The sequence below is a fragment of the Aulonocara sp. 'chitande type north' Nkhata Bay genome, linkage group LG14 (assembly GCF_057382095.1).
Source record: "Aulonocara sp. 'chitande type north' Nkhata Bay isolate Kocher_YH1m ecotype deep benthic linkage group LG14, A_spYH_male_GT1.1, whole genome shotgun sequence".
NCBI classification, from domain to species: domain Eukaryota; kingdom Metazoa; phylum Chordata; class Actinopteri; order Cichliformes; family Cichlidae; genus Aulonocara; species Aulonocara sp. 'chitande type north' Nkhata Bay.
The window spans coordinates 17,328,922-17,354,763 of NC_141357.1; the positions used below are offsets into that span (position 1 = coordinate 17,328,922).

Below are 25,842 nucleotides of genomic sequence, written 5' to 3' on the forward strand. Positions count from 1 at the left end.
AGCCATTCAAAGATCAAATATAACGTCCCAGAACACTCCAGCTCACAGGTTAGTCTGCTCCAAGCATTTACACGAAGGTCAGTGTTTTTTAGTAGTTAATACGTCATTTTCACAACATAATTAGTGATATAGGTTACAAGCAAGTCTGGCGCTGAACAGAAATTGTCGCGCTATGCTTCTTTATTTATTGTGCATAAATAGTGAATTGTCCTGACACAATATTGCGTTTCGCTTCTGTTATTATGGTACATTGACAAAAACATATACTTTTCTTCAAAGGATAAAACAGGTTTTTTGTATCACTAATTGCCCAGTACGATTACAGCATACAGTATTATTGTCACTGCTACATTTCTGTGATGCTACCAGAAATTATTTCCACTACTAATTAATTACCGTTGAGCTCAAAGGTCCTATTAATAAACGGTTAAGGAATGTGTATTTATGACGACAATTTGTGAGACTGGTAAACTTATGATACGTACGATGGTCTTTCATTCTACACGGTGCATTTCAAGGTCCTGTACCCATCCGTCGGTAAACTGTACCTGGGCTTGTTGCAGTGACCTGAAGTTACTAAACTTCATGAGTGTATGCGCTCACTCCAAGAAGCGTATGATTATAAATATGCATATAAATATTAGGGGTGCAACGATATTCGTATCGATATTGAACCGTTCGATACAGTGCTTTCGGTTCGGTACGCATATGTATCGAACAATACAACATTTGTAATTTATTTTATCAACTTTCCTTCCGATGATGCTGTCTGTGTTGAGCGCTCAGTGAATCTGCGTTCGACTACTCCGCCTAGGCTGCACTGTCGAGCGCAGATCCACTGAGCGCTCAACACAGACAGCATAGTCAGAAGGAAGCGTGCAGGGCAAGCTAGCAAGACACATGGACCTCCCCCACCCTCATTCAGATCTGGTGTTTGGAATTATTTTGGTTTTCATGTGACGTATGACCCTGAAGGTAAGCGAGTCATGGACTAAAGTAAAACAGTATGTTGGATGTACCATGCAATGCTCAATTACATGGGTGGGAACTAGTGTGTTAGCGCAGTTAGCTCGTTAACGTGTTGGCCGTCTAGCCCCACACACGGGGCGATCGGCGGTAGCTCGTTAACGGAGATTTGCAGTGTTGTGGCGTTAAGGTCATTTCAACGAGATTAACCTGAAAGCACTAGTGGGAACACAACGAATATGACTGCACATTTACTCCGACATCATCCTAGTGCAAAGACCAAAACAACAAGCATGCTACTAACTTTAGCCGAGTCATTTAGACAGCTGTTAGCACATGATTCTCCTTATGCTGCTGAGAATATAGCCCAGAAGAAGCGGATAGTATAGCTTTTATTTTGGAAAGAGCCATTTCTCTGTAATAAACTCTCTTTTCCAAAGATGAGTGATTCCTCAATCAGATACAGGGCTCGCAATATCGCTAGCCCGACGTCCCGGAGCTAGCGATTTTTTTCAGTCGGGCTACCAAAATCTATCTCTGCCCTGCCCGTCGGGCTATTGTAGGAAGGAAAGATATATGTCAATGCTTTTGCATTCTTTCAGAAATGTAGCTGGGTAATTATGTCATTGGCATCGGTGAGCCACTGTCAATATGTGACATATTGAAGTCGCGTTTGAATTTGCGCTTGTTTTTTTGCTTTCACTTTGCAATCGTGCGAACTGTGTATAGAGAGCGACAGCACTGATCTGTGAGTGATGATAATTTGTGCACCAATTCCTCTGACATCGTCTTATTAATCGTTAGCTTACTATGCAAACATGACAAGTGAAATCTCCCGCAGCTTAAACATGTGAGAGGTTGATCGCGCAGAGAATCGCTGACCGTCATGTGAGTGTGTGTGTAAAAGCAGCAGTATATATATTTTAGTTCTGCTGAGCCAAATAAGACAGGTCAGGGTGAAGAAGTGACAGCCAAAGAAAAGCTTACCACAAAACGGAGAAGTTATGACAAATCAGACTATAAGGCAAAAAGAAAGTGCAGCTTTATGGTTTCATGGACAAAAGAATTTCTGTGGCTGCAATATGACGAGCTAAATAACCAGGGCTGCACATAAGTGGTCCGCAGGTGCGCATTCGCTGTCAAAATAAAAAACACGCACAAGGGTTAGGGTTAAATTTAAAAACTGTACTTTTGAGTTAAAATATATATTTATAATTTTAATAAATGACAAATTAAAAAGGCATGAACATTTTTTTTGTATCGAAAAAATATCGAACCGTGACACCAAAGTATCGAACCGAACCGTGAATTTTGTGTATCGTTGCACCCCTAATAAATATGCTACGATGAGATAGCTGACTTCATCTAACTAGCAAATGTTGTCCAGGCTACGTTGGTGATGCAGTTTTTTTTAATGTGTATGATATTTTTGTCATGCGATTTTAAAGCTGGTCCTACAACCGCATCCAAGAATAACATGCAGCTTATCTCAGAACTGTCGGTGAAAATTATTCTTGGAGCTAGGTTTAATTGAGCTGCATTTTAAAGAGGTGCAATTTCACAATTTGTGTATATTTTCTAAGTTCACTATTTTGTCATGTGTTGAGAAAAACACAGATTTTAAAATTACATGGTCTAATATTTACATTTAGCATATAACTGCAACATTATTTTTTCGTGTTTTTTTTTTTTAAAGACTCGAAAGGACTTGAAATTCAAAGTTTCAGACTTGTGACTTGACTCGGACTTTTACACCAGTGACTTGAGACTCGACTCTGACTTGCCTGACATTACTTGAGACTTGACTTGAGACTTGAGGATAAAGACTTGAGACTTACTTGAGACTTGCAAAACAATGACTTGGTCCCACCTCTGGTGGTGGTAGACAAACAGAAGAAGACGGCCGTAGTGATCGATGTAGCGGTTCCGAATGACAGCAATATCAGGAAGAAGGAACACGAGAAGCTGGAGAAATACCAAGGGCTCAGAGAAGAGCTCGAGAGGATGTGGAGGGTGAAGGTAATGGTGGTCCCCGTGGTAATCGGAGCACTAGGTGCGGTGACTCCCAAGCTAGGCGAGTGGCTCCAGCAGATCCCGGAAATAACATCGGAGATCTCTGTCCAGAAGAGCGCAGTCCTGGGAACAGCTAAGATACTGCGCAGGACCCTCAAGCTCCCAGGCCTCTGGTAGAGGACCCGAGCTTGAAGGATAAACCGCCCGCAGGGGCGTGCTGGGTGTTTTTTTTTTATATATATATTCAAATAATTAAAGAAAAATTAATTTACCTGTTGCTACCACACACCCAATCCGATTGTTAGTACTTGCTGGCTTGTGTAGCCACTAGGTAACAAAAGCTCAACACGGCCCCTAGCATCCTGGAGCACTTGTGTTGTGTTTTGGAGTTTTGTATGTGCTTTGTCTCTAGTGGCCACTTTAGACATACTTTTATTTATTCACTCCACATAAACTGTAATAAATAAATTATAAAATACAAAAAACAACTATTTACATTTCATACATTTAAACTTTTAAGTAGTTAAATTTTCAGCTTTTTCCTTTTAAACAAATTTAAAGTGAAACAACACAAAACACTGCAAACCACAACACAATAGAATATGGGGGGGGGGGGGGGGGGGGGGGGGGAGAGAACGCCCAGACCTTTAATTAAGGGAAAGGTTGTCACTGAGAAATATTAATGTCACACTCAACTGACTGCGTTTTATCTTCCCATTGCACTGATGGGTGGACATTTCTTAGGTGCCTGTGCATGTTGTTTTTGGAGCCGGCTCTATATTATATCCTTTTCTTGCAGACTCTACACTCTGCCTTTGTGTTGTCAATAAGACTGAAATGGTTCCAGACTTTGCTTCTTTTCTTGGTGTTACTCATTTTCTTTACTGTACCTTTCCAGTGTGACGGTGTTGTCTCTTGTTGTTGCTCCCGGCTGCCTTTTTTCCCCTCTCCCTCCTGCTCTTGTTGTGTGCTACTGCTGTTGCAAGTGTAACTACCACCCGCCCCCTCAGCTCAGGGGGGAGGGACGCAAACGCAAGGCTCTGTTTGCCGTCTCTGCTCAGTGCAAACACAAGGGTGACTTGCAGCGTGAAGCAAAAAAAGTGAAAGAGAGGGCAGGAGAAAGAAAAATAAAACCCCACGGCTCGCAACGTTCACTTCAAAGATCCGGCTCTAAGAGCCATTTCGTTCGCGACCGACCCATCACTATTTCATTGGACTTTTCGGACTCGGACGCTCGCTTCTCATGGGAATAAGAAGCTTTATTTTGTAGCGCGATCAGAAAAAATACTTGAATTACCCATAGCGAATTCATTAGTTTTTAATAATTAATTCCGGAAGTACGAATGCTGGCGGTATCATTCAATTCTTCACAGGTTTCACGAAACTACGTTAAGCTAGCAATATCCTTAGTTGAGAAGACTCGTCTGTCAGGCTCCATGCTGGAAGGAGACTCGGAAGACTAAATTGTGGAAATATGGCTTTTAAAAGGCGTTAACACAATAAGGTTCAGCGTGCTGTCATTAATGTATTGTTGATACCAATGGAAAGCTCAGTGATTGGTCTTCGTCTATCCTTGAAGCAACGATATTTTCTTCTACTTTGCGTCGCTGCCGCGGGAATAATTATGTATCGCTTTACAAGGTAAGGCAAACACTGATACAGCGCTGTTTTTACCGGTCACTAACTTTTACTAAGAGTTATGTGCGTGAAGACATCTCGCACACTGATACGTGAAATGTTTACAGTTTGTGATTGTTAAGCTCCACGAATCGTGCTTGGAGCTACTGGTCCGTATTCAACTCAGCTACACAGCGACTGACCAGGGCACCTGTGAACGCGTATCTGGCTCACCTGTTAGACTCTACGTGTCTACGTAACAGCTACTTGTCTTTCACTGGCCCACTTTTCCCACACACATTTTATACTCAAGCCTAGTCCTAGAGAATTAAAAAAACAAAACAAAACGCTGGAGATTTACATTAAAATTATTATTCTTAGACTGTAGTATGTGAAAAAAAAACGGATAAGGTAAAACTTGTGTGATGTTATTCAGCTGAAATATATTCAGCTTTTTTCAGTAAGGTTGGGATGCTATGTAAAATGTAAATTAGGCATGTAACTGCTGCTTAGATAACCCTGCAACAGGCCAGTAGAAATAGTAGGTATGAAAAGTGACGATAAGAACATCACAGAGAGGCTAAGTTCACCACTCTCTGAAAGGTTATGAGAGAAAATAGTTTAATAACTGAAGAATAGCATTTATCCGTCTAGATTTCCAATACGAGCATGCGGGGATTTCATCATCTGAGCATCACTAAAAGATTAAACACAATAAGGAGAAATAGCTACATGTAAGAGGAAATGCAGATAACCAGTGCTGAATGGACGTGATCTCTGGGCATTCAGGCAACACTGCATAAAAAACTTAACTCAGAAACAGAGAAACACTGTTTATCATTGCATGTGCAAATGGAAGATAAACATGAACAAAAACACCTCCAGAAACCTTAAGATGTCCTCTGGGCCAGAGCTCAATTCAGATGGACTGAGGTGAAAACATGTGCTGACTGTTTAAATTCTTTTTAGATGACATAGACACTTTCCTCTGCAATAAAAAGAAGAGGTACTGTCCAACTTGTTTGAAACCAGTTTAAAAACAAGCTTTCACAATCTTACACAAACCATAGGTAACCTGCACACTTGCAAAGGCACCGGTAACCAAGTGATAATCTGCCATTCAAATCAACATATTCGTTTGGGAAAGCCTCCACGAGGACAATGCCACATTTTGTCAAGTCAAGTCAAAGTTTATTTATGTAGCCTCTGCTTTTAAGCCTAGATCTAGAAATGTCCTAGAGCAGATGGTTCTAGACCTCAGTGCTCTGTTAGGGTTTTAAAAGTTATGTTAAGTAAAGGCATCAAACCACTGAGACGCTTAAAAACAAGTATAAAATTTTAAACTGGATCCTGAAAGGGACTGCACGCCCGTGTAAAGGACACCAGTACAGGTGTAATGTCATCACATTACATTTTGAACGACTTGAAGATGACGAAATAAGATTAGAGCCAACATATAAAGAGTTACAATAATCGAGACAAGAGGTAATAAACTGGTAAATTACACAATCAAAGTCAGGTGGCGCGAGGTAGGCCTTCACCTGATTGAACGAAGCATGTCTTAACAAAACAGCTAATTAGTTTATCAAATGTTAATGCACAGTCAAGAATCACACCAAGGTTCATTGCAACCAGATGACAGGAAGAGGCTAAGAGTCCAGTGGTGCTGTCTTACCCGTCTAATGCGTTTGGGTTGCCCAAGTAGAATCATTTCTGTTTTGCTTTTGTTCAAATGGAGGAATTTTGTATAATTTTGTATTTGACATTTTGGCCGTATTACAGCAGCATGATTCTGCGGGGAAATATCCACTAAACACATTAAAAATATAACGAATTTAAAAGTATAACAAATTAGCTCTGAAGCAGCTGAAGTTATATAGTAACCAAGACCTTCAAGACCTGCAAAAACTAAATGTTTGCAGACATTTACTAAATTACTAAAAGAAATTATGATGATGTAACACTGATGCAACCCTCCCCTCCTCCCACCCAAACATAGTACAATGTTGCCGTTGTACTATTTTTTAAATTAATATAGGTTTTAAATAGTGTAAAAACAAGGGTGACGCAGTAAAACATGAGAGAACTGGTTCGTGAATCTAGTAGTGATCAGAACTCAAAATCAAACTCAAGATAATCAGCCATAAGCATTTTATTGCAAGCTGACAAAAGACAATCTCAGTATTTCAATATAGTGCTTACACTAACCATTGACCCCTAAAGGTGTGGCTTTCCTTTTATGCTCACCACGATAAGATATACAAGCTACCTATTACCTCTGCGCTTCAGTAAGGGAGATTTCCGCGAACTTGCAACAGATTTTAAATATTAGCAGTTTTCCTTTTCTTGTTCAGCGAGTTCTTTCACAGTTTCAAAGTTTTGCCTCTTAGGAACCACCCTGAAACAAGAAGAATGAACCGTGTGGAGGGCCTGAGAGCCAACTCTTCTCAGTTCACTCTGGAGAGAAAACCTTTCCTCATCTTGGGAGGCTCCATTCATTACTTCCGTGTCCCAAGAGCTTACTGGGAGGACCGGCTGCTGAAGATGAAGGCCTGTGGCCTTAATACTCTGACTACGTAAGCTACTACAACTCAAGACTGTCTGAACACATAGCGGAAAATTCATTGCTCATACTTCTGTAAGGAGTTTGCGGCTGAAATAATGCACATAATAATGCACACGTATGCATTTAAAAAAGTTTAATTTCTTTTTTCAGATATGTTCCTTGGAACCTGCACGAGCCAGAGCGGGGGGTCTTCAAGTTTGAGGATCAGCTAGATTTAGAGTAAGGACTGAAGGCAGGGGAAGGCTTTCAGGGAATTCAGAAGATCGCCTGCAGATGGCACTGTTATATTGCTAAAGACTTGAGTTTGCCAGCCTTGAGTGATTTGAGGTTATAAGAAATGTTTTAAATCAATTAGTGAACTTTGTCTGTCAGTGATTGAGTTATTAATTATAATGTCATTGGCCTGTTAAATCTGTTTTTTGTTTTCAAAGTACACGATGAAGGTTAAGAAAAATATTTTACAGTGAGAAAATATATTATTCATTTAAATACTTTATTGACTTTTATTCATAATAAATGGCCCCCACTGACAGCTCATTTTACATCCGTTCCTTAGAGCCTACCTACGTCTTGCAGCCAGCTTGGGCCTCTGGGTGATTCTGCGACCAGGGCCTTACATCTGTGCTGAGTGGGACTTAGGGGGACTACCCAGGTAAAGATTTTAGATATGCAATCAAGTGTTACTGTATATTTATACATAATTTGTAAGTGCCTTAAAGCATTAGTTACTCTGGAATCTGATGCGTAAAACAGCTAGTAGATTGCTAAGCAGTTTAACTTGATTACAGTGCTGTGCAAAATCATTTCTTTATATTTTGCCTCCAAGGAAGCAGACTTCCTCGTAATATTTAAAATGATCTTAAACAATAGTTCTCCAGACTTTTAGAAGAGCGTTGAGAATTGTTTTAGATTGACATTCACTAATTTTCACTGCAGTTCTTGTACCTGACCATTTTCAGAGGAATGTTTTTTGTTTAGTTTTTCTGCTTGTTTAAATGATTCAGTTCAATGATTCAAGCGTAAAAATGCCCATAGCTCAATTGATGGACTAGTGTTGTGTTTACTCATAACAAAGAATTTACCAAAGAACCAATTTTAAATTGTATTTTTAGGCACTTTCACAGGCATGGAATAGTATTTCATTGTGAGTTGTTTTACAGGTGATTTCAAAGAACTATTAGCCTCATTAGAAATGGTCTCAGTGGAACAGATGCTGACAGGAAGCCATTCGTTAGGAAGGGAAATGTAGAGAAAAAACCGAGGCTAGCCAAATTGCTCAAGAACTGGACTGAAAATCAGTCGGCAAACAGGTCTGATGGATTGATGAATGCAAGTATGACATTTTTGGTTAAAATGTTATCAATATGTATGAAGGAGGTTGGGAGAGAGGTGCAACAGTGAGTGTCAGCAGTCATCTGCAAAACACAGTGGAGGCTCTGTCATGGTGTAAAGCTGCATTCTTCCAGTAGTAGTGTTGGAGATCTTGACACAAATGAATGAAATTATGCACGGAGAAAAGTACTGTCAGATTTTCATCCACTGTGTAACACCATCTGGACAGTATCTGGTTGCCTGCAGCTTCATTTGTTAGCATGAAAATGATCTCAAACACACTGTTGATCCAGTAAAAGCATAACTTGATGAACAAACACATAGTCGCTGTCAGTCATGGATTGGCCTTCCCTTTAGCCCAGACCTCAATATCTTAACAGAGAACAGAACAACATCTAGAACATCTAAATAAGTGTTTTGGATGTCCTTCAAGAAGCATGAAGAACTACTCCTGAAGACTTTCATTTTATGTTTGTAGATGTTTAAATTAAATGCTGCAGCCATTTTTCATTTTCCCAACAAAACAAACTCTTGCACAGTACTTTATAACTTCTATTATCAAGTGGTTCCTTTGCAGAGGGCAAAATTTGTTTAGTAAATATAAGAACTGCCTCATTATTAAGTCATCTGAGTTTTTTTTTAAGTGTGCAAGGACAAAAATTGCTTGATTTCTTCTGGAAATATTTTTTTTTGTTTATTTTGTTTTGTTTTGTTTGTTTGTAAGACCCACCTTACAGGTTTGCACCTGCAATACAACAGGGCCTCACATAGGCTTATTAAGAATAAACAGCAATATGCAGTACGCCATGTAAGTTTGCCACTGCTGTTACTCGAATGAAAGTCACTGAGGACTACCAGCAGACTTTTAGAGATATATTGGCGACAGCCATAATTAAATCTGACAGGCACATCTCCCTGAAAGATGAATTGATTTACTTCTGTAATCACGATAGATTCAGACAGATAATCAGATAATTGCTGGCAGGAATAAGGTAGTATTTTTAGAGCAGTATTTTCCTTTTGGGAATGTGAGGTTGAGGTAATTATTTGATAATTGTCAAATCTGAGCGAGAGGGACAGAAAAATGCACTAAAGCATGACTTCCTCTGCTTGACGGTAGCCATTCTTAGGTCAGCTTGGTGCAGCTGTCTTTAAAATCGTAAAGTGAAATCGCATCACAACACTTTGCGCTGTGATTTCTTTTCAGCTGGCTGCTAAGTGATCCCCAGATGAAACTGAGAACAACCTACTCTGGATTCACCGATGCAGCCAACTCCTTTTTTGATGAGGTCATAAAGAAAGTCGTCCCACATCAGGTAGTTTTCTATGAGTTTACTGAAAATGTAGAGGTCCTGACCTTTATAAGTGAAACATGCTTATTAATGTTCCAGTTGCGAGGGGGGCTGAGAAAAATGACTTACGCCAAAGTACTATGGTGTAAGAGAAATAACAAACAGATGTCACATACAAATTTAATAGATTTTCTTTTAAATTCAGTAAGCACACAGTTTAAAAAGCAATCATGACTCCAATGTGATACAACAATTGTAAGATGATGACACTTTTATAACCTCAATCGCTACATCAATATTTTCATTACAACGTCCTGAAATGCCGTGCAGGGCCCGGCTGCCATTAAGAACGTGGTAAACAGTTTTAGCAAGGCTTACAGTGGTTACCAGACACTCTTGAGTTGCTTATCTTGTGTTCACAGCCTTATTTTTTTTATCAGCTCCGTGCATCACTGAACACTAAAGCTTTCATATCTCAATTTTTTTTTTCCATTTTAACTATGCTGAGGATAGGAACGAGAAAGAACTTGTGTCAAGTCATACTGTATGTCCTAATATATGGCTAATTGCTGCACAGTACTCCAAGGGTGGCCCGATTATAGCAGTTCAAGTGGAGAATGAATATGGCTCCTATGCTACAGATGAAAATTACATGCCCTTCATCAAGGAGGTAAGGAGGTAGTTAATAAAGAACTATCAATAAATAGGTTTGCACTTATTTACTATATATATATATATATATATATATATATATATATATATATATATATTCAAAAATATAATATATAATTTTGGTTTTGTTTAGTTTCCTCTATAATACCCCCACCCTCTGATCTTTACAGGCGCTATTGTCAAGGGGTATCACAGAGCTGCTGCTGACCTCAGACAACAAGGACGGGCTGAAGCTTGGAGGAGTGAAAGGAGGTATTGTCAGATTGGCTGGCAGACAAACAAGCTGCTGTATGCACAAATGGCCAATCAATCACACACACATTCTACAATATGTTGGCTGGCGTGTCTCATTTTTATGCACAACGGCAAAAACGTCTGAAATAAGTGCAGGCCAGTGTTGCACAACTACAATGCAGAACCAAATCTTAGTGTCATACCAGAAATGTTTTTGAATTCACATTAATTAGTAACCATTATGTACTGTTGGTTTTTACTGCAGTGCTAAAGCATTTTGATTGATACTTGGTATTACTGATATATTCCGGTGTGTAGTATTCATATAATTAGAAAGCAGCATCCACCAGGGTATGTTATATTGAACCTTCTTCTGAGAATCACTTAAAGTATTTAAATGTATTTCTAATAATTTTTCAAAAGTACTGTGCAAAAGTCTCAAGCTACCTCTCATTTCTTTCTATTTTGTTAGGAAAATGGGAAAAACAGTTTATTAAACTATGTGCAAGCATTAGTGGAAATACAAAATAAAGGCTAACACAGAGTTTCAGTTTGTGGCCACCTTCTTTTTTCAACACTGACGCTCATAGACTCCTGTAAACAAGCTTTTTTGAAGTAGTCTTCAGGAATAATTCTCCAGATTTCTTGAAGGACATTCAAAGCTCTTCTTTGAATGTTAGCTGCCTTTTGTTCTGTTCTCTGTCAAGATGATCTCACACTGCTTCAATAATGTTGAGCTTGCGGCTTTTGGGAGGTTTGTCCATGACTGATAGGGTAATTGTTGTCGTGTAATATGGCAGAGCTCAGCCTTTTCTCCCTGTTTCTCATCCTTGCAAATGGTTTCTTGACAGTCACCCTTTCACTGAGACCATTTCTGATCACGTTTTGGTGAACAGTAGATTGATCCCCTGAGAGGTCAGCTGCATCTCGCAGGTTATGAGCTTTGAAGTGAGACGACTTTCTAAAGGATACTGTTAATCTGCTAAATGGACAGGTTCTTCTATAGCAGTTTTCTACTCTACTCAAGCACTCGGGGAACTTTATGCAACGTGCCTCTTTTACCTATCATACAAACGTTTATTTCCCCCGCTACACCCAAGTGCTTTCTGTCTAACTTTCTATCCAGGAATACTTTGGCATGCAAACTGGAGCAGCCAGGGATCAAACCACTAACCTTCTAATTAATGGATGACGTGCTCTACCGCTGGAGCTACACTCGATTTAAGATTATCTACAGCTGCAGATAATTCACTTGTCCAGTTTCCTCAAAATTGTTTGCTGAGATATGACAAATTCTTGGCTGTTTGTTCTTTGGGAATCACATTGTTAGAGCAGAAATACTGTTTTATGCCTTTCAGACTGTTATCTTTGGCAGTTTTCATAGATTCAGCTAAATAAATTGGAACAAATTATGTGTTTCTACAACAGGCTGCTGGTAACAAATTGCCTAAAGATACAATTTAAAATGTTCTCTTTGCTAAGTATTCTGTTACATGTATACACATCTCCCTTGAGTTAGGTGCCTTTTTTATGCTTGAGTGATTCCAATTAGTGCTAAGTGCTAAGCTCAAGACTTTTGCGCAGTATTGTATGTTCACAGTCTTTTATCAGAACAATTTCCTGCCTTTCCTGTCTTTACCAACTAAAGGATCATTTAGTTTCATTCAGATACTACCAATTCATGGTTGAATGACTAATACCTCTCTGAAGAGTGGTTTAATATTGTGCCTTATTTAACGTAATATGTGTCTTTTTTTTGTTTGCAGCTCTGGAAACCATCAATTTTCAAAAACTGGACCCAGATGAAATCAAGTATCTGGAACAAATACAAGTAAGTCTTTCTTGCCACTAAATTAGTTAAATTCATGTTGATAGATTTTGGAGTTTTCTGATATAATCAGACTCATCACCACACTTAGTTAGCATTGCTCTCTGCAAGAATTAGACAATCCTGGTAAAACAAACTGAAACTGTTTTCTATGAAAGGGATTTGAAAGGTTCAAACTATCAGTTGCTTTACTGGTTGAGTAGTTACACTAAAACATGTTTTCTTTACTAGCCTCAGAAACCTAAAATGGTGATGGAGTACTGGTCTGGCTGGTTTGATCTCTGGGGCGGGCTCCACCATGTTTACACTGCTGAAGGTAAGGGGTGCTTTATTTTTACAAATGTAAAAAACATGTTTTCTTTAATAGAAATTCAGGATCCATGATGAGCGTGTGGGGTTCGAATGAGCGTAAGTTAGGATTACTGCAGATGGATTCTTTGTTGTGGGTGAAACTTTTTTTTTTTTTACAGACGGTCGATAGTGGTGGATAATTTGAGGCAAGAGCAAGACAGGTTTGGTGCTGCAAGCTACTACAAAATCAGTGAAAGTAAAACAGGCTGTCTTGAGAGTAAGACAGAGTCACAGTGCTGTAGGGTAAGAGAGGTTTAAGACAAACCTTTTAGCTGAGTATAAAACAGTGTCTATGCCAGAGGAAAGACTGTGTAAGGACAAACTCACTGCCATGGGAGCTGTGTGAGCCTTTCTTCAGGCTGAGTGTAAGACAGTGTCTAACGCCATGTTTCTTCAAAGAAGGCGCTGAGCCCACACAGTGCAGCTGGGGTATACAGCTTAGCATATGGTCATTTCTTACTTGTTTGATGGCTTTGTTAGAGATTTATATAGCTTTAATGCTTGGTTGATTGTAAGCCAAGTATCACAGACCAGAGGCTGTGTACCATGCTCTTAATTGCAGAATTGTTCAAAGATATGCTTCACTGATTTTTAGTGAACTGAGGTGGAGGAGTTCCCATCTGTATTTCCTGCAGCCTCACAAAAGATAAACGGATACAAAAACACTGATACAGATCAAGTGTTGTGCACTACATTTCTGTTGGTGGGAAGACATCATCATGGGTTTCCCATAGTGTTGCTATACTGGTTTGTATTTTGTATGAGAAATAACGTGATGCATGTTTCATGCAATATCTGCCTGCTTAAGAGCAAAGGACATTTACTTATTTATTTAATTTTGATTTTATCTTTGTCTTTGCAATTAAAATCTCTTTTCAAATGAGACCTTGCCAAAAATGACAAAATTCCTGTGGAATCTTTTTTATATTTGCAATCTCTGACACTTTTATGTGAAATTATAGCAAACACAGGAAAAGTATAGAAATAGCAATTCACTTATTTAATTTAAATGTAACTTGTACATATTACAATGGTTTATTGTTGCACTTGAATAAAAAAAAATAGAAATGGATTAAATTGCAATGGAGCAAAAGTATATAGTGGCAGAAAAAGTAAATACTAATGGAGTTTTCCTATGTATTTTGGGATAAACAAGTTTGTGCAGTACAGTTTCATAAAGCAATGCAGTTTCTTATTTTCATCATTTCATATCTTATCTTTGTACTGTTTTAAATTAAATAATGGTTTATATTGGTTAAAAAATCATTACATTGTATTATTATTTATATTTTACCCAGGCCTGACTGATATATTAGCTATTTGCTGATATATATACACAAATGTACAGAAATATATATGTGTATACATGTATATATGTGTGTATATGTATATATGTGTATGTATGTTTAACAGGGTTGTATAAAACAGCAAATCTTCATGTCTTTTAATCTAAGAATTCTCTCTTTAACTCTACATTGTACCCCACATATCAGCTGTATAGCATGCTCCATATGCTGCTGTTGTGTGTGTTATTTATAGTCTAATGCACAGTCATGACGTAAATGATAGCACCTATTTCACAATTGTTGAGATTAATGGCAGTCAGACACTATGGCATCATCATCCTGAGTGCTCTTGGAAACATCTTATTTCTTGAAAAGATTGCAGTGCCTCAAGCCTCCTTTTTGCTCTTGTCATTCCTAGCAGCCATCCGCATCTTAACAAAAAAAAAAATGCTCTGAAAAGGAAAATGGGGAGAAAGAAAAACCCTCACCACGCAGAAACTGTCACAGCAATGAAATGAACACTGAAATATTCAGAGGGGGATTCATGTCCTTGACAGTTCAGTGCTCTGCAGACTGCAGCACACCCAGCAGTTGGTCACAGTGAGTTCTGCCACCATGAAACCAGCCGAGTCCAGCTCTACTGCTCGCCTAGCCCGATTGTTATTCAAAAAGGCTAACGCCTCTTGATTAGAATCATTAAACTCAGTCCAGTTACACTACTAAAATTCAATTTAAATTCTTAATTACCTTCTTAGCCACGTTCATTACAAAATATATTAAGCTTATTTGTGCAAGAAAATAGGCCATTTTTTGGGTGTGAGCATTGCCCCGTAATAAATTATAGTTTCCTGTAATAGGATTTGTGGTTTGTGTTTCAGTTAAAGTGACACTGAGGGCAACAGGGGTATTAAAACAGCCGCTCTAGCTCATTAAATTCGAGTCTGTGTGGATTTGTTTTCCCCTTTTGTGACTTAAAGTCCTGTTTGTTATTCCCTGCTTCACTCATTGGTCATATGGGAAACTTTCAGCTAAATTAAACCTTATTTTGGTTTTCTCAACAGAAATGATACCTGTGGTGACCGAAATCCTTAAGCTGGACATGTCCATCAACCTTTACATGTTCCACGGGGGGACAAATTTTGGCTTCATGAGTGGGGCCTTTGCTGTTGGACTACCGGCACCTGAACCCATGGTAACAAGCTACGGTATGTGGAACGAATCAGTTTGTCTTTCATGAGCTTCTAAAGCACACTGGCCAGTATTTCCTGACATTTGAATAAACAAACCTCTCTGCTAGAGCTGGAAGGAAAATGAAGTTATACATGGCTGGCTGGTCAGGCTTTAACTTGCCCCTGCTGCAAGGATTCAACACAGGCACATATTCGTAATTAGTGACACTTATCAAAGCCCACGGATTTTGCACAACAATAGGCTAAAATTTGCATGCGTCATGTAGATAATAACTCATTGGAAACATAGTCTCATTCTGTCAGCTTGTTACATTGAAACAAATGGGAGGTTGTTTGGTAGATAAAAAAAATATGATAAGGATGTTTGAGACGTCTGTAGATGGTGCTATCTCTACTCAGCAGCATCTGACCTGAAACTTATAAATATGCAGAGCACACAGATGAATTCATTACCTAATAAATGCACGGGAATGTAAATTAAAGATGGTACAATGGGTTTTATATCCTCCTCTAGGGTACTTAACATTGTAATGACCTTGTTCTTCAGAAAGGAGGAGAATTCTAAAAAAAACAAGCTCCACAGTAGGCAAGGCCACCTCTGACCTTCAGCAGCCCCTCATACTTGTGTTTATTTCTCCCAATGCCTTTTTACCTTTTTTGCCTCACAAAGCCTCCATTTTCTGTCAAGATAAAGTGCAATATGTCTCGGCCCGCTGCTGCCTCGAGATGTTTGATAGGGGCGCACAGTGAAAGCATCTGCCACAGTAAGAGGCATCTCTGCCTCCCTCTCTGCCTCCCGAGCCTATGTTCTGATAGCGCATTATCTTTCAGATTACGATGCTCCATTATCCGAGGCTGGGGATTACACCAACAAGTACCATCTTCTGAGGAATTTATTCAGCCACTACCACAGTGAGTGTTGTGCGTTGCTGGCGAGACGGGCTCCCAGATCTTCTATCGCTCCTTCTTCCCCTCCTTTTTCTTCCATCGCCCTCTTTAGTAAATTCTCCTTGTAGAACCTGTTCTCTGTTGGCTAAAGCAGGATCACTTTGCATATGATTACAAGCATGGATTACAGATATGTTTTTGTGTGTGTGTCTGAGGGTTTGTGCATGTGTGGCAGAAATGTGTCCAAGTCAATGACCCTCAATTACTGCTCATCTTCAAAATTACATCCTCGGCCTTCTGTCACGTTTATTGGTTAGGCAGTTTTCCCTCTTTGTAAAACAAGGGTTTTGCGGTCGGGTGCAGGAGTCTCAAGTGTTCTGTGGCTATGGCTAGCTTTCGGCAATCTGGGATTGAATTCAGCACAACAAGCTAATAATTTGCTCAACACCGTGGTGATTGAAGATAGTTTGAAAGGCTGCCTGTGCGTGATTCATCCTTATGGTTTGTAGTCTGCTGAGCATGAGCAATGGCCCGGATATGAGAGTCTGAAACTGCTCTGTGTTCTTCTCGGCAGCTGCGAACACATGACCTAATTCCTTAATTAGATCAACTTGATATGTTTTTATTGTTTGGTTGTCATCATGTACGTTGTGTCAGAGCTGTGTCTTTTTCCTGGAGTGGTTTTTTTTTAGATTTACCTTTGACTGCCCGAACTCTGTCAAGGTTCATGGCTCTTAAAACAAGCCTATGATTTTATATTCTTTGGGCATTTCGTATTATTTCGCTGCTATAAACAACAGAACACACTTACAGAACGGTACATTAAATCACTTAAATTATTGAATTTAAGGCAGGCCTTAAGTCTGTAGTTAGTGTCTGTATGTGTTCTTAGTCATCTTATGTTAGATTTGATCCACCGCTGAGGCAGTGAGAGAGATATTTAGAGAAAAGGTGTTGGCTATTCCAGCTGTTACCACTTGGCCATGTGAAACTTCTTCCACTGTGTGCTTTAACACCTTTAAAAGCTGTTAGAGGGCATGGGCAACCACTGCTAATCGTTGTAAAGAGACTGTAAACTGGAATGCAAACTGGATGCTGCTGAGGACTTTTTGTGGCTCATCCAAGGAGGTTCAAACAGTTTTTCAGGGACAGCATCTAAAGGCTGGAGAATGAAAGTCTTGTACGAGGTCGTGGTTTAATAATCTAGGAGGATGTCCAGCAACCTTTTCTCTATTTCAGTGTATCATTCACATGCCAGATGTAACAGATCTTCTTTGTATTTGCAGCAGTATTCAAAATTGTTCTTAATAGCTGACAAACTAAAGGAAGAAGCTGAATCCTTGACCACTACAGTGAGAGGGTCCACATATTTGTTAATTTCTTAAGAGAGACTTGAATTTCATTCGTCGCCCGTCTGTATAGAACATGTCCAGATAATTCTGACAGGCAGGCAAACTCCTTTTATAATTACAAAAGCTCCCTAAAGAATAAAGCTCCTTGTGGTGAATAGAGGATAAGGACAGAGAGCCAAACTGCAGGCTATGCTTATTTTTCCCACCTTGTTTTCACAGCTCAGCCTCTCCCTGAACTGCCCCCTGTTCATGAGCGGAGAGCATACCAGCCCGCTGTCATCCAGCAGCACATCTCTCTGTGGGACAGTCTGCGCTTCACTGACAAGGTAAGCTACAGCCGCAGTGCGAGTGCCAAAATATGGGGAACGCATTAATAAACAATAACAGCGTCTCACGAAGCAACGCTCATCTGCACGGTGTAGCAAAGCTGCAAGGTTGTTTACAGAGAGAATACATAAGAAATTCAACCAAGCTCACAGACAATTTACTGTTAGCCTTTGGTTGTTACCTTTGTTAACTTTTGTAGCCACTTTTCTGGCTTTTCTAACTCCTAATGATAATAATAAAAAGATAAATGATAAGGAACTTTAGCTATAGTTTGTCAAATTAATCATCTGTGCTCTTTGGGGTTTGTTTATATGCATCTTTAGTTGAGCATTTTTTTGTGTCTCATTTTTTAAATGATCCAAAAACAAAGCATTATCACACAAGGCACGTGTCCCGGCTAATTTTAAATGATTCTGGTGAATTGCTATTGTGAGAAGTCTGAACAAGAAAATGAACAACAGCGCTCAGAGCAAGACATTTTCTCCTAACTACACCGGCGGCCTGCTCAGGGAGCAGCAGAAATCAGCCGTGTGCAGCTTCATGACTGTAGAGATTGTTGTGGAAATAAAAGCCCGAATGCGACACACACGCACAAAAAAACAAATGTCCCTTTGCTAAAGAGGAGGAAGAAGAAAACAATTAAGGTTAAACACCAACCAACCTTTTAAGGTGGTGTTGTCATTTCTGCTTATTTTCATGTCTACCAGTCTAATTTAGCCATTTACGCCTCGTTCTTCAATGGCATTTATATTCAGAGCAGATGTAGCAGGTCTGGCAGTTGCTTACAACATTAATTATTCACTCCCCATCGCAATAATTTGCTTTCCTGTGAGACGGCAATTACTGTGCCCCTGTCCAGCCGCACACCCTTGTTTAAAAAGCATGTTTTCTCTCCAGCCGCTCCAGAGCTGCTGAGTGGGTTGTCTGAGCTTGATATTGTATCTGTGCATTTGGAGGTATGTGGTTAATCGTGTCATAGCAGGGAGTGGTTATTGTCTCGTGAAAGGTAGATAATGCGCCTCCCAAGGGTAGGAGATTGTTGCCGAATAAAAGAGCAGCAGATAGGAAAGCGCCAATGTTAATGGTAAACACTAACATCAGGTCATATTGCAAGTGGAAGACTTATCAAATCTGTATTGAGAGAGGTTATCTTGTATTTTATTCATTCATATTTTTAAAAATCCGAATTTCACACACAAACTGTATATATATGTATTTATGCTGTGTGTTAAAATACCTGTCTTATGCATATCTTGTAGCCTTTCAAGTCGGAGAGGCCGGTGAACATGGAGAATCTCCCCGTGAACAGTAACAATGGTCAGTCATATGGCTACACGCTCTATGAGACCACCATCACCAGTGGCGGAGCTCTCAAGTCGCAGAACAATGTCAGAGACAGAGCTCTGGTAAGGACAGGAAGACAGACACACACACAGTCCATCCACAGTCTTTGTGACAACATTTGGACCTAGAAAGCTGCGATTTCCTGATCAGCGTACTTGTGGATTACAAGTCAAGGCTGCGACCATTTGGTCTGGTATTAGTGGGCAGTTCTCAGGAAAGATTGAATGCAGTGAAAGACAAAAACATCTATGTTCAACTTTCCTTCTTTTCCCCAGGTTTTTGTGGATAAACATTTTGTAGGCGTTTTGGACTATACGGTGCAAGAACTTGCTGTACCTGATGGGAAGGTAACTTTTGAGTCTGTCTGTCCTTCTCTGTGAAAATGTGACACAGTTGGCTGTTTGAAAAGAATAAAGTTGTAAATATTTAACAGAATGCAGCATCTGAAAGCTTCAGGGGATGCTGCTGGGTGTTTTTTTTGGCAGCTGGGTCCCAGTATTAAGCCAACAGCAAATTTTCAAACAACTGTTTATCCTAACAAATGAGAAAGTCACCTTGAGCCTTACAGAAAACAGTAGACACACATCAGCCTTGATGAGTTGCTAAAATCAAAACAACTGAATGGATTTTTTTGTGTGCTAATGCTGCTGTTCTTCTATTAATGCCCCTTAATGTTTTATGTATTTTCCCACTGAAGGGAAAAAGAACTCTGGGCTTACTGGTGGAGAACTGTGGAAGAGTGAATTATGGAAAAACCCTGGATGAACAGCGCAAAGGTGCAAGCAGTTTAACAAACAGATGGCTCTGCAGACATTCCAGTCAGACGAGTCTTGCCTTGAAATCTTTTCCTTTTATTTGAGACCCTTAGAGAAACTCATTAACATTGTTTTAAGATCCATAAAGAAACTGAAGCAGCTTTGACTCACCTTTCAGGTCTTGTTGGCGATATTCTGCTAAACGAGCACACCCTCCGAGACTTCAATATTCACAGTCTGGATATGAAGCCTGCCTTTGTAAACAGGTTTGTATGTGTCAGTTATTATTCAGTTTCCCCACCAACGTTTGTGTTTCCCCGTCTTTAAACTTGCCTTTTCTTATCCAATCCATTTAGTAATAATCCTGCTTATCACCATCCTGATAGTGGGGAGATGATGCCAGAATGCAAAACAAAAAAAACATCAAAAACATCTTCAGTTAAAAGCATTAAGGGCCAGATTTACTAAATGGGGCAAAAATAAAGTGTGAGCATAATCCCCAAATAACGCTGACAGGCGGGGTTAGTTTTACAAGTGATGTACAAAAGTTGTGCTGTTTTCTAAACACAGTCACTTGATTTCAATAAGACATGTTAAATCTGCCAATAACTGCAAGGGATGGGTTTGAGAGATGGATTTGTTTAGTAAAAACAACAGGTTTGCAGATTTAATGGCACACTGAGCACTGTGAAAACTACTTGCACTTTCCATGGTCCTGAAATGATAAGTTCAAAATTCTACGGTTAAATTGTAGGGTTCAAAGTCAACATTGTCATCCCTCTGTTCTCGCCGTTCTGCCGTACTTTCCTGTTGGAACCAGTTGCAGGTTGTGAGATAGCACTCGCAATATGTTGAAAAGAATCTGCTGGCAAAAACTGGAAGTTTGGTTGTCACTGGTATCTTGTGACTCCTTCAGGTTGGAGGTTCCAGGTCATCTCTGAGTTCATTGAGCAAACTTTGTAAATGATATGTTTTTAATCACATCTTTGTCCGATGTTCCAAATAAATTGGCACGAGTGGAGAAGCGTCTCTCTCTTCTAGCACGGACCCTTACACCTCTGAGGTGGCTCCTAAGTGCAGCAATAATTGGCACCATTTCAGGACCAAAGAATAAGACATTCTTTTTTTGGAGTTAAGTATCGCCACGCTTTGCAGTAAATTGTGTTTAGGAAATGTTAGTAAATATATTTGCACACTTGATTTCAATATTTCCCTCCCTAGATTTTGCACACCGAGAAAAGAACTGGCAGAAATGCATAACCAAGAGGGTCAGTCACAAAAATGAGTTCCCACCTCACTCTGCTCTCTTTAAACATCAACTGTACTTTTTAATACTTTAACCCAATATGTGGTGGTCCAATGAGTTAGTAGCACTTAGTGGCTCTAAAGGCAAGTCAATATATAAAATGCCAATTCCATGCCCAAGGACAACCATGTCATAGATAAGTGTTGAACACACAACAAAATGTCATTAAAAACATACAGTACTATGTAAAAGTCTTGCACCAACCCTGATTTCTTTATATTTTGTTAGAAGTTTGTTAGAAGCTTAAAAGTCAATATTTGGTATGACTACCTTTATTCTTTGACACAGCCTGAACTCTCTTAGACAAGTTTTTCTATAGATTCTTTAAGTAGTCTTCAAGAATAGTTCTCCAGGCTTCTTGCATAAGCATAAGCTTTATCTGGATAAATTAGCAGACCTGCTGAATGAGCATAAATATGTTCTGTTAAAGAATAAACTGAGCTGGGTGATAATTTATCCCCTTCATACCTGTGTCCTGAGTGTCCTTCCTTTTCATCCTAGGTCTTACAAGAGCTCCAAAACATCAAAATTACTGCAAAGACAAAGAGGCACTGAGGGTAGAAATGGACTAGCATGGATAAACAGAGCAGGCATTGAATACTGCAGTATGTTTGCTGTTTTTCTGGAAATGTTCTTTGAGGCTTTTACCTTCAAGGGCAGGCCACACAAATGCAAGAACTGAACATAGCTCTGCAGTGGAAACTGATCTGTGTTATTTTCAGAGAGTTCAGCTTGCAGTTTTTTGATGCTATGACCTACCTACCTTGAATGTGCCATCAATGCCATTATGGTCATCGGGTCTGGTGGTTTCTATACATGGAAGCACAACACTACAGTCAAACATTAAAAGGCCATTTTGCAGGAGGTGGCACTCTGCATGGACCAAATGCTTTTCCCTCATGATTGCATTATTAGAATCCCCTCTCATATTGCCATATTTGTGCTCCACATTTGTACCCCACACTGCAATTTATTTATTTAGTTTTTCTCATTGCTAATGAACACTAGGGTTACTCTGTCAGCCTGTTAGAGGTCTTTATTTTTTCCTAGTAACATTTTAATTGCAAATCTAGTGTATTTCTCGCTGTATAGCTTCAAAATAAAATTTCTTACCTCAGCACCGCGCTGAAAATGTCAAGTCCTAAAGCATTGTACCAATGAAAGCTGCAGATTCCTACCCGGAGAAGAAATTCTGGTCTTATATCACTGTAACCTTTTGAATTCACTTACTTGTTAAAAAAGTGAAGTGTGTAAATACATCTGCATATTCCACTGCTAGCAAAATAAATGTTGTATGAAGGACGTGATATGCTGCTGGCGGACAAACAGGCCTGCTAAAAGTGATTTTTTTAAAGTCAGATTTAGATCACATAACTCACATTTGTACTTTTTATTCATTCTTCACAGACTGGAGAGTGCAGGTCACTGGATGTCCATGCGCCATCAGCCCTCCTTCCCAGGGTTTTTCCACAGCAGACTCTATGTGAACGGCTCACCTCAAGACACCTTCATCAAACTCCCTGTGAGTGATTCAGTTGATTTCACCATTGTACAAAATGGGAAAACATCATTAGAAATGATATCCTCACTAACTTCACAGATTTGAGTGGTGTTTGTTTTTTTTGACACAAATTCAAATTTAAAAGTATTTTTTCTTGATGTTTATTTTGCATGAATTTCGAGTTTTGATTCTTCTAGATGACAGAAACACAGAAGTTTCACATAAACAATCTAAAGCTGTCGTCACCGTGTTATCAGGGGGATCTCTCCTCTAATCTGTTACGAATTCTGACATCAAGCTAGAAATTCAGTTTAGAGCAGACATCTGTTAGGAGATCAGCTTTTCACTGAATTTCATTTTGGGGAGTGATAATCGACTTTGACTTTTGGTTTTCTAATTACTGTCATGAATGTTGATTTAATGAATTAGTCTTTATTTCATAGTTAATACACATCTGTAAAACATGCTCAGATAAATGGCTTGATTGCATGCTGACTCGTTTATAATTCAGTGGGCAAATTTACACAATGATATTATTCTTTCGCTCTGCTAGTGAGATCGGACAATTTCTAAAGAGGTTTTTAGGAGAAAAGGATGTTCAGTAAGGCATGAGTAAGTCCACCTACTATTGGTAGTCGGGAACATGTTTTTTTTCTTTTAATATTTTAATATCGTTACGCACTGTAATGGGGAACTGGTTGTGTTCACAGGGTTGGAGCAAAGGTGTTGTGTTCATCAATGGCAAGAATCTGGGACGTTACTGGTCCACTGGTCCTCAGCAAACTCTCTATGTCCCAGGACCCTGGCTTCACAGGGGTGACAACCAGGTACTGTCTTCTCCAGAAACACATGTGCTTACCGTTTAGAAAATCTGTTTAAAGTCTGTTTTACACACTTTAGCTAGAGTCAAGAGACCTAGTGAAGACGACCTGGTGCAGTTGAAACTGAGTCAGAATGAGGGAAAAAGGTGATTTAAGTGACTTCATGGTTGTTGGTGCCAGACAGGCTGATCTGAATTTTTATCAGAAACCGCTTACACTGTGATCTTTCCACACAAACATCTGTAGGGTTTACAGCGAATGGTCTGAAAATAAGATCAATTATACAGTGAGCAGTAGTTTTCTTTTCTGATGCAGGACATCAGAGGACATCAGAGGAGAATCGCTAAACTCGAATAACCACTCATAACAATCGAGGCGTGCAGAAGAGCATCTCTGAAAGGACAGTTCATCATTTATTGAAGCTGATCGGTTAAAGCACCAAATGACCACACCGGCTCCCACTCTTGTTAGCTGAGAGCAAGAAACAAGGGCTACAGTTTGTACAGATGCAACAAAATTGAAAAATAGAAGAAGATTAGAAAAATGTTTTCTGCTCTGCCAAGTCCTGGTTTCTGCCACAGCATTCATGGCAGGGTCAGAACTTTAAGACTCACTGTCTTGTATCAGTGGTGGTATCAATTTGCTGGTGGTGGCGTCATGGTGTGGGGGATATTTTTACAGTGAGCATTGTTTAAATGCCACAGCCCTACCTGAGTATTGTTGCCATCCTATTATTACCACAGTGAACCCATCCTTTGGTGCCTGCTTCCAACAGGATTACACACCATCTCAAAAAACTCAGGTAATCTCAGACTGGTTTCTTTAATGTGACAATGAGTTTATTGTTCTCAACTGGGCTCCACGGTAACCAGATCTTAGTCCAGTAGAGCATCTTTGGGATGTGTTTATTGACATCATGAAGATTTAGCTGGCAAATCTGCAGCACGTCATCCTATCATGTCAGCATGGACCAACATCAATCAGGAATGTTTCCATCACTATCTTGAATCTGTGCCATGAATAATTCAGGCCGTTTTGAAGGCAAAGGGGGTCCAACCTGATACTAGCAAGTCGTCCATAACATAGTGGCCAGTGAATGTGTGCGTACAAAACTATCTGTGTATTTATTTAGTTCTATGCAGTTTTTCTCCCTTCTCTACAACATTTTTTAGATTTTTCTCCACTATTTATAATATAATATAATATAATATAATATAATATAATATAATATAATATAATATAATATGCACATGCTATTTTATATGAGCTCCACTAATATGACAAAACATATTGGCGGTCATACGCTGCAGTTTTCAGTCATCTGTTTTGTTCAACTCTGCAACTTTATTTCTGCTCTTTCTCCCTGTTTTCTCCTCTCTTAGTGTGCGTATGTTGACATTAGTTCTTAAACACCCACACTTACTGTACTTTCATGACCTCAAATAAGCCGGTATGCAATGTTTTTGACTTGTCATAGGTCATAGTGTTTGAAGAGCAGGAAACCGATGGTAAGATCCAGTTCGCCAGCAGCCCAGACTATGGCATGACTATTGATGTCCAGTGAGGAGAACAAGAGGGAAGGGTGGATTAAGAGAGGAAGAGGGAGGAGGATGGGAGGATAGCGTGGGAGGACACGACCGCTGTAAGCTGCACTGACGCCTTTCTGCAACTCAAAAACACTCAAGACTGACACGTCAGTGAGCACGACATCAGCAATGCAGCTGTGTAACCAACTTCCTCACAGCAGTTCCTCATTACTGTGTGTTTGCAGCTTTGTTTTTATTTATTTTCTTAACAGATTTAACCTTAAACCCTGAAACGTAATTGGAGATCAAGAAACGGAAGGAGAGTGAACTTGATTATAATAAATGTTCTTCCTCTGAAAGACTTAATTTATTGCTTGCATCCAGACTGTATAACAACAATGTGTGAATAAAGAGTTGTTTGACCTCTCTGCCACTAACCAAGGCCGAGGAAACCTTTAAATTGTTTTATTTATTTATTGACTCTGTTTGCTTTTCAAATATACCTTCTGATGGTATGTTGTGTGCTTCTGTGGATAGGTCATGCACACAAAGTGTCTCTGAAAATCTCTTTTCCTTTTTATGAAAACCTGTCATGTGTCTGGTCATCATCAGGGATTTTCTTTGAAGACATACTACAGGAAAGCAATGCATTCTAGATCGATTAGAGGTGGGTGG

General features: G+C 39.4%; 1 protein-coding gene across 2 annotated transcripts; it reads left to right on the plus strand.

Annotated features, from left to right (window-relative positions):
- The first annotated feature begins 849 nt into the window (after positions 1-849).
- Positions 850-25,627, plus strand: LOC147314373 (beta-galactosidase-1-like protein 2). Of its 2 annotated transcripts, none has more exons than XM_086261286.1 (19): positions 850-975; positions 6,987-7,172; positions 7,313-7,381; positions 7,719-7,814; positions 9,702-9,810; positions 10,364-10,456; positions 10,629-10,710; positions 12,459-12,523; positions 12,752-12,836; positions 15,219-15,362; positions 16,179-16,259; positions 17,807-17,913; positions 19,174-19,320; positions 19,534-19,605; positions 19,956-20,034; positions 20,192-20,279; positions 22,727-22,841; positions 23,531-23,647; positions 25,119-25,627. In XM_086261286.1, exons 2-19 carry the CDS (start codon positions 7,009-7,011, stop codon positions 25,203-25,205), a joined length of 1,800 nt encoding a protein of 599 aa, XP_086117412.1. In that variant the 5' UTR covers positions 850-975; positions 6,987-7,008; the 3' UTR covers positions 25,206-25,627. The 2 variants fall into 2 exon arrangements, with proteins under 2 accessions (XP_086117412.1, XP_086117411.1); XM_086261285.1 differs by lacking the exon at positions 850-975 and adding an exon at positions 4,058-4,620.
- Positions 25,628-25,842: the final 215 nt, after the last annotated feature.